This window comes from Osmerus eperlanus, chromosome 4 (genome assembly GCF_963692335.1).
Source record: "Osmerus eperlanus chromosome 4, fOsmEpe2.1, whole genome shotgun sequence".
NCBI classification, from domain to species: Eukaryota; Metazoa; Chordata; class Actinopteri; order Osmeriformes; family Osmeridae; genus Osmerus; species Osmerus eperlanus.
The window spans coordinates 16,010,912-16,028,758 of record NC_085021.1 but is presented as its reverse complement, the minus strand read 5'-3'; the positions used below and the strand labels follow the sequence as shown (position 1 = coordinate 16,028,758).

The 17,847-nt window shown below is 45.9% G+C and overlaps 1 protein-coding gene across 1 annotated transcript; it reads right to left on the bottom strand.

The window, feature by feature from the left end:
* Positions 1–294: 294 nt before the first annotated feature.
* LOC134019561 (deleted in malignant brain tumors 1 protein-like) lies at positions 295–17,290 on the bottom strand. Its single transcript, XM_062460521.1, has 35 exons — positions 17,240–17,290; positions 17,079–17,123; positions 16,601–16,909; positions 16,474–16,497; positions 16,071–16,373; positions 15,881–15,898; positions 15,388–15,714; positions 14,752–15,066; positions 14,327–14,650; positions 13,771–14,088; positions 13,215–13,532; positions 12,659–12,976; positions 12,097–12,414; positions 11,541–11,858; positions 10,985–11,302; positions 10,365–10,688; positions 9,809–10,126; positions 9,247–9,564; positions 8,691–9,008; positions 8,375–8,446; positions 8,129–8,212; positions 7,509–7,832; positions 6,953–7,270; positions 6,397–6,714; positions 5,777–6,100; positions 5,215–5,532; positions 4,659–4,976; positions 4,343–4,414; positions 4,097–4,180; positions 3,477–3,800; positions 2,921–3,238; positions 2,365–2,682; positions 1,745–2,119; positions 1,189–1,506; positions 295–943 (listed from the first exon to the last, which is right to left on the bottom strand). The coding sequence occupies exons 1-35, from the start codon at positions 17,286–17,288 to the stop codon at positions 564–566; spliced, it is 9,165 nt and encodes a 3,054-aa protein (XP_062316505.1). The 5' UTR covers positions 17,289–17,290; the 3' UTR covers positions 295–563.
* Positions 17,291–17,847: the final 557 nt, after the last annotated feature.

Here is a 17,847-nt window from a genome sequence, read left to right as displayed (position 1 = left end):
ATGGCCTAGCCTAGGACAATGTTGTAGAAACACCCTTACATCTACTGTTCAAAAGGCCTATTTTATAAACTCCTAATTTACAAAATCATACTTTGAGCCTCAAAGTAGTTTCCATTCACAGAAAATCTCGTCAGCTCTCTCTAGCAAGTTGTCTTTTTAACTACATTCATTATAAATGTTGGTATCCATGCAGCCAGCTACATCCCAATTAATAATATATTGTTCAGGCTACAGGAGTGGGGTAAGGGAACAGGGTACGTTTCTGAGATTCTGAGTCAGTTGAAAAAGATGGCTTGCTATTTAATTTTTATTCAAAGACAAGGCATTCAAATTCATATTCTTGTACTAAAACAGAGACTATTGCCCTCAAATACAAGTTAAGAAAAGGGTGAATACAGGAGGTGTGGTAATGCAATCAAAAAACACCTATATAGTCAGGATATGGATCTTAACAGGGTGTCATTGTCAGGAAAGTACATGCTTTCTCAAATGAATTGCCTTTTTCAGTAGTGTGACTCATCATTGTAAACTTAAATGATCTAAAGGATTTTAAAATACTATTATTAAACACTGCAGGTGACTCCAGCATCTTCATGGTGGCCACAGTTATGGTTCCCCAGCCCGTTGTGGGGACACTGCAGCAAAGAGTCTTCAGAGCCAGAGCATGCCAGGTCATCCAGGGTGATGGAGCCAGTCCCCTGTCCAAACTGGGCCATTCCAGAGACCTCCAGAGCTTCTCCACAGCCCAGCTCTCTGCATACCACCTGGGCATCTTGCAGATCCCAGCCATCATCACACACTGAACCCCACTGGCCTGAGTACAAAACCTCCACTCTCCCAGAGCAGTTGTTGGGGCCGTTGACCAGGCGTACTCTGGTGCCAAAGGAACCATCTGTATTGAAACCCCCAGAAAATTTATGAAAACAATTAACCCACTTGTGATCTTTTGTGTCATATTTTTGATACTCACCAAATATTTGTACAATTATTGTCTTTTTGAAACAATTCAGCCATAACAGTTTCCGTAAACTAACCCCAAATTTGGACCTTGCTGGGGTAGTTTGGGAAAACAGCATTTTTACAATATATCAAAATAATGTAGCAATTAACGCTGTGATGCTTCCACCAGGCCATTTAGTAATTTCACACCTTTCCAGCAGTCAAACTCATCTTCCTGAGTCCACTGACCTGTACAGATGACCCCTGCATCCTCATCGTGGTCACAGTTATGCACCCCATGTCCACTTCCACTATAATCCTGAAATGATCCCTCTGTACCATAATAAAGCATGTCAGTTAGAAAGACAGGTCCAGAACCCTGACCAAACCAGGCTTGGTGTGGGGCTTCCAGAGCTTCTCCACAGCCCAGCCTTCTGCACACTGCCGTGGCACCCAGTAGATCCCAGCCATCATCACACACGGAACCCCACTGGCCTGAGTACAACACCTCCACTCTCCCAGAGCAGTTGTTGGTGCCGTTGACCAGGCGCACTCTGGGTAAACTGTCTGTTGTAACAAACGGGAAATAGGATGATGCAGCAGACATTCAATACAAAATGTGGGTCATACAATCTAAAGAAAAGATGTACAGTAGTCTTCCTGATACAGTAGGTGTTTGTTTGAACTGGGATGAAAACTAGATCGAAAAATGCATCGTCAACCTAAATATTTATAGTGTCTGTATCATTAGCGAAAGGTTCAATGACACATTTACTGCAAGAGATTAAACATGGACTTCACTTACCAGTGCATGTGACACCAGCATCTTCATGGTGGCCACAGTTATGGTGCCCCAGTCCGTTGTGGGGACACTGCAGCAAAGAGTCTTCAGAGCCAGAGCATGCCAGGTCATCCAGGGTGATGGAGCCAGTCCCCTGTCCAAACTGGGCCATTCCAGAGACCTCCAGAGCTTCTCCACAGCCCAGCTCTCTGCATACCACCTGGGCATCTTGCAGATCCCATCCATCATCACACACTGAACCCCACTGGCCTGAGTACAAAACCTCCACTCTCCCAGAGCAGTTGTTGGGGCCGTTGACCAGGCGTACTCTGGTGCCAAAGGAACCATCTGTATTGAAACCCCCAGAAAATTTATGAAAACAATTAACCCACTTGTGATCTTTTGTGTCATATTTTTGATACTCACCAAATATTTGTACAATTATTGTCTTTTTGAAACAATTCAGCCATAACAGTTTCCGTAAACTAACCCCAAATTTGGACCTTGCTGGGGTAGTTTGGGAAAACAGCATTTTTACAATATATCAAAATAATGTAGCAATTAACGCTGTGCTGCTTCCACCGGGCCATTTAGTAATTTCACACCTTTCCAGCAGTCAAACTCATCTTCCTGAGTCCACTGACCTGTACAGATGACCCCTGCATCCTCATTGTGGTCACAGTTATGCACCCCATGTCCACTTCCACTATGTTCCTGAAATGATCCCTCTGTACCATAATAAAGCATGTCAGTTAGAAAGACAGGTCCAGAACCCTGACCAAACCAGGCTTGGTGTGGGGCTTCCAGAGCTTCTCCACAGCCCAGCCTTCTGCACACTGCCGTGGCACCCAGTAGATCCCAGCCATCATCACACACTGAACCCCACTGGCCTGAGTACAGCACCTCCACTCTCCCAGAGCAGTTGTTGGTGCCGTTGACCAGGCGTACTCTGGGTAAACTGTCTGTTGTAACAAATGGGAAATAGGATGATGCAGCAGACATTCAATACAAAATGTGGGTCATACAATCTGAAGAACAGATGTACAGTAGTCTTCCTGATACAGTAGGTGTTTGTTTGAACTGGGATAAAAACTAGATCGAAAAATGCATCGTCAACCTAAATATTTATAGTGTCTGTATCATTAGCGAAAGGTTCAATGACACATTTACTGCACAAGATTAAACATGGACCTGACTTACCAGTGCAAGTGACACCAGCATCTTCATGGTGGCCACAGTTATGGTTCCCCAGTCCGTTGTGGGGACACTGCAGCAAAGAGTCTTCAGAGCCAGAGCAGGCCAGGTCATCCAGTGTGATGGAGCCAGTCCCCTGTCCAAACTGGGCCATTCCAGAGACCTCCAGAGCTTCTCCACAGCCCAGCTCTCTGCATACCACCTGGGCATCCCACAGATCCCAGCCATCATCACACACAGAACCCCACTGGCCTGAGTACAGCACCTCTACTCTCCCAGAGCAGTTGTTGGTGCCGTTGACCAGGCGTACTCTGGGTAAACTGTCTGTTGTAACAAACGGGAAATAGGATGATGCAGCAGACGTTCAATACAAAATGTGGGTCAAACAATCTGAAGACAGTATGGACAGTAGTCTTCCTGATACAGTAGGTGTTTGTTTGAACTGGGATGAAAACTAGACCGAAAAATATATCGTCAACCTAAATATTTATAGTGTCTGTATCATTAGCGAAAGGTTCAATGACACATTTACTGCAAGAGATTAAACATGGACTTCACTTACCAGTGCATGTGACACCAGCATCTTCATGGTGGCCACAGTTATGGTTCCCCAGCCCGTTGTGGGGACACTGCAGCAAAGAGTCTTCAGAGCCAGAGCATGCCAGGTCATCCAGGGTGATGGAGCCAGTCCCCTGTCCAAACTGGGCCATTCCAGAGACCTCCAGAGCTTCTCCACAGCCCAGCTCTCTGCATACCACCTGGGCATCTTGCAGATCCCAGCCATCATCACACACTGAACCCCACTGGCCTGAGTACAAAACCTCCACTCTCCCAGAGCAGTTGTTGGGGCCGTTGACCAGGCGTACTCTGGTGCCAAAGGAACCATCTGTATTGAAACCCCCAGAAAATTTATGAAAACAATTAACCCACTTGTGATCTGTTGTGTCATATTTTTGATACTCACCAAATATTTGTACAATTATTGTCTTTTTGAAACAATTCAGCCATAACAGTTTCCGTAAACTAACCCCAAATTTGGACCTTGCTGGGGTAGTTTGGGAAAACAGCATTTTTACAATATATCAAAATAATGTAGCAATTAACGCTGTGCTGCTTCCACCAGGCCATTTAGTAATTTCAGACCTTTCCAGCAGTCAAACTCATCTTCCTGAGTCCACTGACCTGTACAGATGACCCCTGCATCCTCATCGTGGTCACAGTTATGCACCCCATGTCCACTTCCACTATGTTCCTGAAATGATCCCTCTGTACCATAATAAAGCATGTCAGTTAGAAAGACAGGTCCAGAACCCTGACCAAACCAGGCTTGGTGTGGGGCTTCCAGAGCTTCTCCACAGCCCAGCCTTCTGCACACTGCCGTGGCACCCAGAAGATCCCAGCCATCATCACACACGGAACCCCACTGGCCTGAGTACAACACCTCCACTCTCCCAGAGCAGTTGTTGGTGCCGTTGACCAGGCGCACTCTGGGTAAACTGTCTGTTGTAACAAACGGGAAATAGGATGATGCAGCAGACGTTGAATAAAAAATGTGGGTCAAACAATCTGAAGACAGTATGTACAGTAGTCTTCCTGATACAGTAGGTGTTTCTATGTACTGGGATGAAATCTAGGCAGAAAAATGCATCGTCAACCTAAATATGTATGCTATTAGTATCTGTATCATTAGCAAAAGGTTCAATGTCACATTTACTGCACAAGATTAAACATGGACCTGACTTACCAGTGCAAGTGACACCAGCATCTTCATGGTGGCCACAGTTATGGTTCCCCAGTCCGTTGTGGGGACACTGCAGCAAAGAGTCTTCAGAGCCAGAGCAGGCCAGGTCATCCAGTGTGATGGAGCCAGTCCCCTGTCCAAACTGGGCCATTCCAGAGACCTCCAGAGCTTCTCCACAGCCCAGCTCTCTGCATACCACCTGGGCATCCCACAGATCCCAGCCATCATCACACACGGAACCCCACTGGCCTGAGTACAGCACCTCCACTCTCCCAGAGCAGTTGTTGGTGCCGTTGACCAGGCGCACTCTGGGTAAACTGTCTGTTGTAACAAACGGGAAATAGGATGATGCAGCAGACGTTCAATACAAAATGTGGGTCAAACAATCTGAAGACAGTATGGACAGTATTCTTCCTGATACAGTAGGTGTTTGTTTGAACTGGGATGAAAACTAGACCGAAAAATATATCGTCAACCTAAATATTTATAGTGTCTGTATCATTAGCGAAAGGTTCAATGACACATTTACTGCAAGAGATTAAACATGGACTTCACTTACCAGTGCAAGTGACACCAGCATCTTCATGGTGGCCACAGTTATGGTTCCCCAGCCCGTTGTGGGGACACTGCAGCAAAGAGTCTTCAGAGCCAGAGCATGCCAGGTCATCCAGGGTGATGGAGCCAGTCCCCTGTCCAAACTGGGCCATTCCAGAGACCTCCAGAGCTTCTCCACAGCCCAGCTCTCTGCATACCACCTGGGCATCTTGCAGATCCCAGCCATCATCACACACTGAACCCCACTGGCCTGAGTACAAAACCTCCACTCTCCCAGAGCAGTTGTTGGTGCCGTTGACCAGGCGCACTCTGGGTAAACTGTCTGTTGTAACAAACGGGAAATAGGATGATGCAGCAGACGTTGAATAAAAAATGTGGGTCAAACAATCTGAAGACAGTATGTACAGTAGTCTTCCTGATACAGTAGGTGTTTCTATGTACCGGGATGAAATCTAGGCAGAAAAATGCATCGTCAACCTAAATATGTATGCTATTAGTATCTGTATCATTAGCAAAAGGTTCAATGTCACATTTACTGCACAAGATTAAACATGGACCTGACTTACCAGTGCAAGTGACACCAGCATCTTCATGGTGGCCACAGTTATGGTTCCCCAGTCCGTTGTGGGGACACTGCAGCAAAGAGTCTTCAGAGCCAGAGCAGGCCAGGTCATCCAGTGTGATGGAGCCAGTCCCCTGTCCAAACTGGGCCATTCCAGAGACCTCCAGAGCTTCTCCACAGCCCAGCTCTCTGCATACCACCTGGGCATCTTGCAGATCCCATCCATCATCACACACTGAACCCCACTGGCCTGAGTACAAAACCTCCACTCTCCCAGAGCAGTTGTTGGGGCCGTTGACCAGGCGTACTCTGGTGCCAAAGGAACCATCTGTATTGAAACCCCCAGAAAATTTATGAAAACAATTAACCCACTTGTGATCTTTTGTGTCATATTTTTGATACTCACCAAATATTTGTACAATTATTGTCTTTTTGAAACAATTCAGCCATAACAGTTTCCGTAAACTAACCCCAAATTTGGACCTTGCTGGGGTAGTTTGGGAAAACAGCATTTTTACAATATATCAAAATAATGTAGCAATTAACGCTGTGCTGCTTCCACCGGGCCATTTAGTAATTTCACACCTTTCCAGCAGTCAAACTCATCTTCCTGAGTCCACTGACCTGTACAGATGACCCCTGCATCCTCATCGTGGTCACAGTTATGCACCCCATGTCCACTTCCACTATGTTCCTGAAATGATCCCTCTGTACCATAATAAAGCATGTCAGTTAGAAAGACAGGTCCAGAACCCTGACCAAACCAGGCTTGGTGTGGGGCTTCCAGAGCTTCTCCACAGCCCAGCCTTCTGCACACTGCCGTGGCACCCAGTAGATCCCAGCCATCATCACACACTGAACCCCACTGGCCTGAGTACAGCACCTCCACTCTCCCAGAGCAGTTGTTGGTGCCGTTGACCAGGCGTACTCTGGGTAAACTGTCTGTTGTAACAAATGGGAAATAGGATGATGCAGCAGACATTCAATACAAAATGTGGGTCATACAATCTGAAGAACAGATGTACAGTAGTCTTCCTGATACAGTAGGTGTTTGTTTGAACTGGGATAAAAACTAGATCGAAAAATGCATCGTCAACCTAAATATTTATAGTGTCTGTATCATTAGCGAAAGGTTCAATGACACATTTACTGCACAAGATTAAACATGGACCTGACTTACCAGTGCAAGTGACACCAGCATCTTCATGGTGGCCACAGTTATGGTTCCCCAGTCCGTTGTGGGGACACTGCAGCAAAGAGTCTTCAGAGCCAGAGCAGGCCAGGTCATCCAGTGTGATGGAGCCAGTCCCCTGTCCAAACTGGGCCATTCCAGAGACCTCCAGAGCTTCTCCACAGCCCAGCTCTCTGCATACCACCTGGGCATCCCACAGATCCCAGCCATCATCACACACAGAACCCCACTGGCCTGAGTACAGCACCTCTACTCTCCCAGAGCAGTTGTTGGTGCCGTTGACCAGGCGTACTCTGGGTAAACTGTCTGTTGTAACAAACGGGAAATAGGATGATGCAGCAGACGTTCAATACAAAATGTGGGTCAAACAATCTGAAGACAGTATGGACAGTAGTCTTCCTGATACAGTAGGTGTTTGTTTGAACTGGGATGAAAACTAGACCGAAAAATATATCGTCAACCTAAATATTTATAGTGTCTGTATCATTAGCGAAAGGTTCAATGACACATTTACTGCAAGAGATTAAACATGGACTTCACTTACCAGTGCATGTGACACCAGCATCTTCATGGTGGCCACAGTTATGGTTCCCCAGCCCGTTGTGGGGACACTGCAGCAAAGAGTCTTCAGAGCCAGAGCATGCCAGGTCATCCAGGGTGATGGAGCCAGTCCCCTGTCCAAACTGGGCCATTCCAGAGACCTCCAGAGCTTCTCCACAGCCCAGCTCTCTGCATACCACCTGGGCATCTTGCAGATCCCAGCCATCATCACACACTGAACCCCACTGGCCTGAGTACAAAACCTCCACTCTCCCAGAGCAGTTGTTGGGGCCGTTGACCAGGCGTACTCTGGTGCCAAAGGAACCATCTGTATTGAAACCCCCAGAAAATTTATGAAAACAATTAACCCACTTGTGATCTGTTGTGTCATATTTTTGATACTCACCAAATATTTGTACAATTATTGTCTTTTTGAAACAATTCAGCCATAACAGTTTCCGTAAACTAACCCCAAATTTGGACCTTGCTGGGGTAGTTTGGGAAAACAGCATTTTTACAATATATCAAAATAATGTAGCAATTAACGCTGTGCTGCTTCCACCAGGCCATTTAGTAATTTCAGACCTTTCCAGCAGTCAAACTCATCTTCCTGAGTCCACTGACCTGTACAGATGACCCCTGCATCCTCATCGTGGTCACAGTTATGCACCCCATGTCCACTTCCACTATGTTCCTGAAATGATCCCTCTGTACCATAATAAAGCATGTCAGTTAGAAAGACAGGTCCAGAACCCTGACCAAACCAGGCTTGGTGTGGGGCTTCCAGAGCTTCTCCACAGCCCAGCCTTCTGCACACTGCCGTGGCACCCAGAAGATCCCAGCCATCATCACACACGGAACCCCACTGGCCTGAGTACAACACCTCCACTCTCCCAGAGCAGTTGTTGGTGCCGTTGACCAGGCGCACTCTGGGTAAACTGTCTGTTGTAACAAACGGGAAATAGGATGATGCAGCAGACGTTGAATAAAAAATGTGGGTCAAACAATCTGAAGACAGTATGTACAGTAGTCTTCCTGATACAGTAGGTGTTTCTATGTACTGGGATGAAATCTAGGCAGAAAAATGCATCGTCAACCTAAATATGTATGCTATTAGTATCTGTATCATTAGCAAAAGGTTCAATGTCACATTTACTGCACAAGATTAAACATGGACCTGACTTACCAGTGCAAGTGACACCAGCATCTTCATGGTGGCCACAGTTATGGTTCCCCAGTCCGTTGTGGGGACACTGCAGCAAAGAGTCTTCAGAGCCAGAGCAGGCCAGGTCATCCAGTGTGATGGAGCCAGTCCCCTGTCCAAACTGGGCCATTCCAGAGACCTCCAGAGCTTCTCCACAGCCCAGCTCTCTGCATACCACCTGGGCATCCCACAGATCCCAGCCATCATCACACACGGAACCCCACTGGCCTGAGTACAGCACCTCCACTCTCCCAGAGCAGTTGTTGGTGCCGTTGACCAGGCGCACTCTGGGTAAACTGTCTGTTGTAACAAACGGGAAATAGGATGATGCAGCAGACGTTCAATACAAAATGTGGGTCAAACAATCTGAAGACAGTATGGACAGTAGTCTTCCTGATACAGTAGGTGTTTGTTTGAACTGGGATGAAAACTAGACCGAAAAATATATCGTCAACCTAAATATTTATAGTGTCTGTATCATTAGCGAAAGGTTCAATGACACATTTACTGCAAGAGATTAAACATGGACTTCACTTACCAGTGCAAGTGACACCAGCATCTTCATGGTGGCCACAGTTATGGTTCCCCAGCCCGTTGTGGGGACACTGCAGCAAAGAGTCTTCAGAGCCAGAGCATGCCAGGTCATCCAGGGTGATGGAGCCAGTCCCCTGTCCAAACTGGGCCATTCCAGAGACCTCCAGAGCTTCTCCACAGCCCAGCTCTCTGCATACCACCTGGGCATCTTGCAGATCCCAGCCATCATCACACACTGAACCCCACTGGCCTGAGTACAAAACCTCCACTCTCCCAGAGCAGTTGTTGGTGCCGTTGACCAGGCGCACTCTGGGTAAACTGTCTGTTGTAACAAACGGGAAATAGGATGATGCAGCAGACGTTGAATAAAAAATGTGGGTCAAACAATCTGAAGACAGTATGTACAGTAGTCTTCCTGATACAGTAGGTGTTTCTATGTACCGGGATGAAATCTAGGCAGAAAAATGCATCGTCAACCTAAATATGTATGCTATTAGTATCTGTATCATTAGCAAAAGGTTCAATGTCACATTTACTGCACAAGATTAAACATGGACCTGACTTACCAGTGCAAGTGACACCAGCATCTTCATGGTGGCCACAGTTATGGTTCCCCAGTCCGTTGTGGGGACACTGCAGCAAAGAGTCTTCAGAGCCAGAGCAGGCCAGGTCATCCAGTGTGATGGAGCCAGTCCCCTGTCCAAACTGGGCCATTCCAGAGACCTCCAGAGCTTCTCCACAGCCCAGCTCTCTGCATACCACCTGGGCATCTTGCAGATCCCAGCCATCATCACACACTGAACCCCACTGGCCTGAGTACAAAACCTCCACTCTCCCAGAGCAGTTGTTGGGGCCGTTGACCAGGCGCACTCTGGGTAAACTGTCTGTTGTAACAAACGGGAAATAGGATGATGCAGCAGACGTTCAATACAAAATGTGGGTCAAACAATCTGAAGACAGTATGGACAGTAGTCTTCCTGATACAGTAGGTGTTTGTTTGAACTGGGATGAAAACTAGACCGAAAAATATATCGTCAACCTAAATATTTATAGTGTCTGTATCATTAGCGAAAGGTTCAATGACACATTTACTGCAAGAGATTAAACATGGACTTCACTTACCAGTGCAAGTGACACCAGCATCTTCATGGTGGCCACAGTTATGGTTCCCCAGCCCGTTGTGGGGACACTGCAGCAAAGAGTCTTCAGAGCCAGAGCATGCCAGGTCATCCAAGGTGATGGAGCCAGTCCCCTGTCCAAACTGGGCCATTCCAGAGACCTCCAGAGCTTCTCCACAGCCCAGCTCTCTGCATACCACCTGGGCATCTTGCAGATCCCAGCCATCATCACACACTGAACCCCACTGGCCTGAGTACAAAACCTCCACTCTCCCAGAGCAGTTGTTGGGGCCGTTGACCAGGCGTACTCTGGTGCCAAAGGAACCATCTGTATTGAAACCCCCAGAAAATTTATGAAAACAATTAACCCACTTGTGATCCTTTGTGTCATATTTTTGATACTCACCAAATATTTGTACAATTATTGTCTTTTTGAAACAATTCAGCCATAACAGTTTCCGTAAACTAACCCCAAATTTGGACCTTGCTGGGGTAGTTTGGGAAAACAGCATTTTTACAATACATCAAAATAATGTAGCAAATAACTCTGTGCTGCTTCCACCGGGCCATTTAGTAATTTCACACCTTTCCAGCAGTCAAACTCATCTTCCTGAGTCCACTGACCTGTACAGATGACCCCTGCATCCTCATCGTGGTCACAGTTATGCACCCCATGTCCACTTCCGCTATGTTCCTGAAATGATCCCTCTGTACCATAATAAAGCATGTCAGTTAGAAAGACAGGTCCAGAACCCTGACCAAACCAGGCTTGGTGTGGGGCTTCCAGAGCTTCTCCACAGCCCAGCCTTCTGCACACTGCCGTGGCACCCAGTAGATCCCAGCCATCATCACACACGGAACCCCACTGGCCTGAGTACAACACCTCCACTCTCCCAGAGCAGTTGTTGGTGCCGTTGACCAGGCGCACTCTGGGTAAACTGTCTGTTGTAACAAACGGGAAATAGGATGATGCAGCAGACATTCAATACAAAATGTGGGTCATACAATCTGAAGAAAAGATGTACAGTAGTCTTCCTGATACAGTAGGTGTTTGTTTGAACTGGGATGAAAACTAGATCGAAAAATGCATCGTCAACCTAAATATTTATAGTGTCTGTATCATTAGCGAAAGGTTCAATGACACATTTACTGCACAAGATTAAACATGGACCTGACTTACCAGTGCAAGTGACACCAGCATCTTCATGGTGGCCACAGTTATGGTTCCCCAGTCCGTTGTGGGGACACTGCAGCAAAGAGTCTTCAGAGCCAGAGCAGGCCAGGTCATCCAGTGTGATGGAGCCAGTCCCCTGTCCAAACTGGGCCATTCCAGAGACCTCCAGAGCTTCTCCACAGCCCAGCTCTCTGCATACCACCTGGGCATCCCACAGATCCCAGCCATCATCACACACGGAACCCCACTGGCCTGAGTACAGCACCTCCACTCTCCCAGAGCAGTTGTTGGTGCCGTTGACCAGGCGCACTCTGGGTAAACTGTCTGTTGTAACAAACGGGAAATAGGATGATGCAGCAGACGTTCAATACAAAATGTGGGTCATACAATCTGAAGAAAAGATGTACAGTAGTCTTCCTGATACAGTAGGTGTTTGTTTGAACTGGGATGAAAACTAGATCGAAAAATGCATCGTCAACCTAAATATTTATAGTGTCTGTATCATTAGCGAAAGGTTCAATGACACATTTACTGCAAGAGATTAAACATGGACTTCACTTACCAGTGCATGTGACACCAGCATCTTCATGGTGGCCACAGTTATGGTTCCCCAGTCCGTTGTGGGGACACTGCAGCAAAGAGTCTTCAGAGCCAGAGCATGCCAGGTCATCCAGGGTGATGGAGCCAGTCCCCTGTCCAAACTGGGCCATTCCAGAGACCTCCAGAGCTTCTCCACAGCCCAGCTCTCTGCATACCACCTGGGCATCTTGCAGATCCCAGCCATCATCACACACTGAACCCCACTGGCCTGAGTACAAAACCTCCACTCTCCCAGAGCAGTTGTTGGTGCCGTTGACCAGGCGCACTCTGGGTAAACTGTCTGTTGTAACAAACGGGAAATAGGATGATGCAGCAGACGTTGAATAAAAAATGTGGGTCAAACAATCTGAAGACAGTATGTACAGTAGTCTTCCTGATACAGTAGGTGTTTCTATGTACTGGGATGAAATCTAGGCAGAAAAATGCATCGTCAACCTAAATATGTATGCTATTAGTATCTGTATCATTAGCAAAAGGTTCAATGTCACATTTACTGCACAAGATTAAACATGGACCTGACTTACCAGTGCAAGTGACACCAGCATCTTCATGGTGGCCACAGTTATGGTTCCCCAGTCCGTTGTGGGGACACTGCAGCAAAGAGTCTTCAGAGCCAGAGCAGGCCAGGTCATCCAGTGTGATGGAGCCAGTCCCCTGTCCAAACTGGGCCATTCCAGAGACCTCCAGAGCTTCTCCACAGCCCAGCTCTCTGCATACCACCTGGGCATCTTGCAGATCCCAGCCATCATCACACACTGAACCCCACTGGCCTGAGTACAAAACCTCCACTCTCCCAGAGCAGTTGTTGGGGCCGTTGACCAGGCGCACTCTGGGTAAACTGTCTGTTGTAACAAACGGGAAATAGGATGATGCAGCAGACGTTCAATACAAAATGTGGGTCAAACAATCTGAAGACAGTATGGACAGTAGTCTTCCTGATACAGTAGGTGTTTGTTTGAACTGGGATGAAAACTAGACCGAAAAATATATCGTCAACCTAAATATTTATAGTGTCTGTATCATTAGCAAAAGGTTCAATGACACATTTACTGCAAGAGATTAAACATGGACTTCACTTACCAGTGCAAGTGACACCAGCATCTTCATGGTGGCCACAGTTATGGTTCCCCAGCCCGTTGTGGGGACACTGCAGCAAAGAGTCTTCAGAGCCAGAGCATGCCAGGTCATCCAGGGTGATGGAGCCAGTCCCCTGTCCAAACTGGGCCATTCCAGAGACCTCCAGAGCTTCTCCACAGCCCAGCTCTCTGCATACCACCTGGGCATCTTGCAGATCCCAGCCATCATCACACACGGAACCCCACTGGCCTGAGTACAACACCTCCACTCTCCCAGAGCAGTTGTTGGTGCCGTTGACCAGGCGCACTCTGGGTAAACTGTCTGTTGTAACAAACGGGAAATAGGATGATGCAGCAGACATTCAATACAAAATGTGGGTCATACAATCTGAAGAAAAGATGTACAGTAGTCTTCCTGATACAGTAGGTGTTTGTTTGAACTGGGATGAAAACTAGATCGAAAAATGCATCGTCAACCTAAATATTTATAGTGTCTGTATCATTAGCGAAAGGTTCAATGACACATTTACTGCAAGAGATTAAACATGGACTTCACTTACCAGTGCAAGTGACACCAGCATCTTCATGGTGGCCACAGTTATGGTTCCCCAGTCCGTTGTGGGGACACTGCAGCAAAGAGTCTTCAGAGCCAGAGCATGCCAGGTCATCCAGGGTGATGGAGCCAGTCCCCTGTCCAAACTGGGCCATTCCAGAGACCTCCAGAGCTTCTCCACAGCCCAGCTCTCTGCATACCACCTGGGCATCTTGCAGATCCCAGCCATCATCACACACTGAACCCCACTGGCCTGAGTACAAAACCTCCACTCTCCCAGAGCAGTTGTTGGGGCCGTTGACCAGGCGCACTCTGGGTAAACTGTCTGTTGTAACAAACGGGAAATAGGATGATGCAGCAGACGTTCAATACAAAATGTGGGTCATACAATCTGAAGACAGTATGTACAGTAGTCTTCCTGATACAGTAGGTGTTTGTATGTACTGGAATGAAATGTAGACAGAAAAATGCATCGTCAACCTAAATATGTATAGTGTCTGTATCATTAGCAAAAGGTTCAATGACACATTTACTGCTCAAGATTAAACATGGACCTGACTTACCAGTGCAAGTGACACCAGCATCTTCATGGTGGCCACAGTTATGGTTCCCCAGTCCGTTGTGGGGACACTGCAGCAAAGAGTTTTCAGAGCCAGAGCAGGCCAGGTCATCCAGTGTGATGGAGCCAGTCCCCTGTCCAAACTGGGCCATTCCAGAGACCTCCAGAGCTTCTCCACAGCCCAGCTCTCTGCATACCACCTGGGCATCTTGCAGATCCCAGCCATCATCACACACTGAACCCCACTGGCCTGAGTACAAAACCTCCACTCTCCCAGAGCAGTTGTTGTGGCCGTTGACCACGCGCACTCTGGTGCCAAAGGAAGTATCTACATTTATATGACACAAAATAAAGATAATCTGTTTAATTTTCTATTTTAAACACATGTGCTTGTCTATCAGTCACCCTCATCTTCTTAAGTCCACTTACCTGTACATATAACCCCTGCATCCTCACTATGGAAACAGTTATGCACTCCTGGTTCACTTCCACTGCAGTCCTGGAGTGATTCCTCAGTACCAATGCAAAGCATGTCATCCAGAATGATACGTCCAGAACCTTGACCAAACCTGGCTTGGCCAAGGGCTTCTAGAGCTTCTCCACAGCCCAGCTCTCTGCACACCACTTGGGCATCCCGCAGATCCCAGCCATCATCACACACTGAACCCCACTGGCCTGAGTACAACACCTCCACTCTCCCAGAGCAGTTGTTGTGACCATCAGACAAACGGATGGAAGATCCAGCTTTTTTAGAGGAAGACATCTTGTTTATATTTTGTCCATGCTTAGAAAGCCACTTGTTAGTGCTTTGGCTGAACATAAAATAATCAATGCTAATTAATATACTTACATATGTGCGAAACTGGTAATTGTAGAAAATGCAAAAGCAAAGGGGAACAATTTGATTAATCAAATAGATTAAAGCAGCATGTCATGAAAATATTTATTTAACCTTTTGTAAATATAACTGCTTGAGTTTGAAGTGTTTTTAAACTACTATTTATAGATGCCAACGTTTTTATCAGAGATTTTTCCCAAAACAAAGGAACATGGTGATCATCATACCTGAACAAACAACACCTGCATCTTCATGGTGCATGCAGTTGTGCTGACCTACAGGTTCGGACTGGCAGTCAAAGATGGAATCCTCTCCACCAACACAACCCATGTTGTCTAGCAGAATGGGAATACCAATTCCCATTCCAAACCATGCCTGTTTAGGGGCTTCCCTTGCAAACCCACAGTTTAGCTGTCTGCAGACCACATCTGCATCCCTCAAATCCCAGTCGTCATCACACACTGTACCCCATTGGCCTGCATGATACACTTCGACCCTTCCTGAACACTGATCAGGACCCGCCATCAGTCGGATCAACGGGCCATCTGACATCACTAGAAAGAAAAGGAATTAATTTATTCGTAAAAATAAAAAATATGGATTAGTGCTACAGGATCCAGAACAGTGAACACAGTCATACTGTAGCTTTCATATAGCATAGCATGACCAACTCATTAGTGAAGTGCTTGACTCAATGAAATAAGATTTACATGAGCTTACTGTTTCTGCCTGGGAGTCCTTTGAATATCCATAAGGTCATGAAAACAGAAGAAAGAGGCATTATTTCAAAAAAAATTCGATCAGACATTTGGAGTTCAATGTATCACAGATTTTCCTCAAAAATAGTGATTAAGTTGATTCTTAATATGTATTGTATTTTCTATTTGCTAGTATTTGTTGGCTGACATACCCATACATGATATGGCAGCTTCACCATGGTTACAGTCAGTTATTCCAATTTCTTGTGATCTGCATTCAAGTAGAGACCTTTCACTTCCTATGCACACCACCTCCATGATTGGACCAGTCCCCATGCCAGAGAAAGCCTCAGGATGAGCCTCCAGAGCAGGTCCACAACTCAGCTCTCGGCATACTACTTTGGCATCAAGTAAACCCCAGTTACGGCCACACACTGTGGCCCAACTCCCGTCTTGATGTACCTCCACCCTCCCGGAGCAGAGATTAGGTCCGTCAACCAGGCGCACTCTCTCAACTTTTTGAGTAACAGGAATACAGTATAGATCAAAACAATTGCATTCCCTGTGTTGAACATTTGATCCAATTTAGATTAGATTATGTCTTTTATAACTCACAATGGACATTTTGGAGTGATGGACCTAAAAAAAACAAGAAGAGAGGGAGACAGAGTTTACATCAGCTCCAGGAAACACAATTGGTTATTAAAATGGAGCTCAGGAGCACATCAAATCACATACATACCCACACATTTGACCCCGGCATCCTCAAAGTGTACACAGTTGTGTGACCCCAATCTTCGAGAGTTGCACCCAAACAGAGACTCCTCTGTCCCAGTACAGCTAACATCATCTAACCAGATCTCCCCACTTCCTTGTCCGAAGTGAGCCTCCCCCAGGGCCACTAGAGCTTCTCCACAGCCCAGCTCTCTGCACACCACCTTTGCATCCATCAAATCCCAATCATCATCACACACTGTACCCCACTGGCCTGAATACAACACCTCCACTCTCCCAGAGCAGTTGTTGGGACCATCCACTAGACGTACATCAACTGTAGACAATGAAAGGTATTTGAATCTAAAACTTATTTTATCATTATTTAAATGTGTTTGCACAGTAGGGGTAGCTAAATATTTCTAATATTATATCTATTTTTACAATATTTCTTTAAAAGAAACACATTTTCAACAACCAAAAGAAACGTTTATAATTTTACTTACATCCATTTTGGGGGCCATTAGGAATTCCCTCACTGTAGCAAATAGCTTTATGAAAAAGAACAGGACTTACATGCAACAACATCTTTGAGATATTAATTTGTGCTATATATAGCATTCATCAAAACAACATTTGGTATATATTCTTAACATATTTTGCTTACCTGTAATCAGAAGTGTGAAAAACCACTTTTCTTTTGGTCTAAGTGCCATCGCCCAAGTTGTAAAAATAATGAACACATAATTGTGTAGATGTCCTTTTATACTCAGATTTAGTTTTTTTTCTCATGTTACCTCATTCTCTCACAAGAAGAAAAGATATCTGAGAAAGGGACACCTATTGTGTAAACTCCAAAGAAGATTACTCAGAGATGGGGAACCACATAATATACTTTGGACATAGATATGCGTGAACTAGATAAAAAGCATAATAGAGAACAGTTAGACAAAAGGCTTTATATACTGGAATCAAATTGCATAAGCAGGCACATGAGGCAATGTGAGCTGTTTTGATAATACAAACAAAACATTTCTATCAATAGTTCAACCCTTTTCTAGAACGATTATATTTTTCAAGATAACTAAATGAACACTCAGTCCCCGTTTCAAAACCATGAGAAACATTTTTCTTAATTCCCTGATGGCCATTCAATAGGACGGCCATTGATTGATTTGTGTGTAGTCTATAATGTGATAATGCATGATCTGATCTAAATATAGTTCCTCAAGTTATCTAACTCAGAATTCCATTTGTGTGGTTGTGGAATTAAAC

Bases quoted from the DNA above. Each gene is read 5' to 3' on its own strand.
- LOC134019561 (XM_062460521.1), bottom strand. From the start codon at position 17,288: ATGGCACTTAGACCAAAAGAAAAGTGGTTTTTCACACTTCTGATTACA. The intron at 10,689-10,984 runs GTCAGTGGACTC...GTTTCAATACAG, and splicing joins TGCAGGGGTCATCTGTACAG to ATGGTTCCTTTGGCACCAGA. The intron at 7,271-7,508 runs GTAAGTGAAGTC...TTGTTACAACAG, and splicing joins TGCTGGTGTCACATGCACTG to ACAGTTTACCCAGAGTACGC.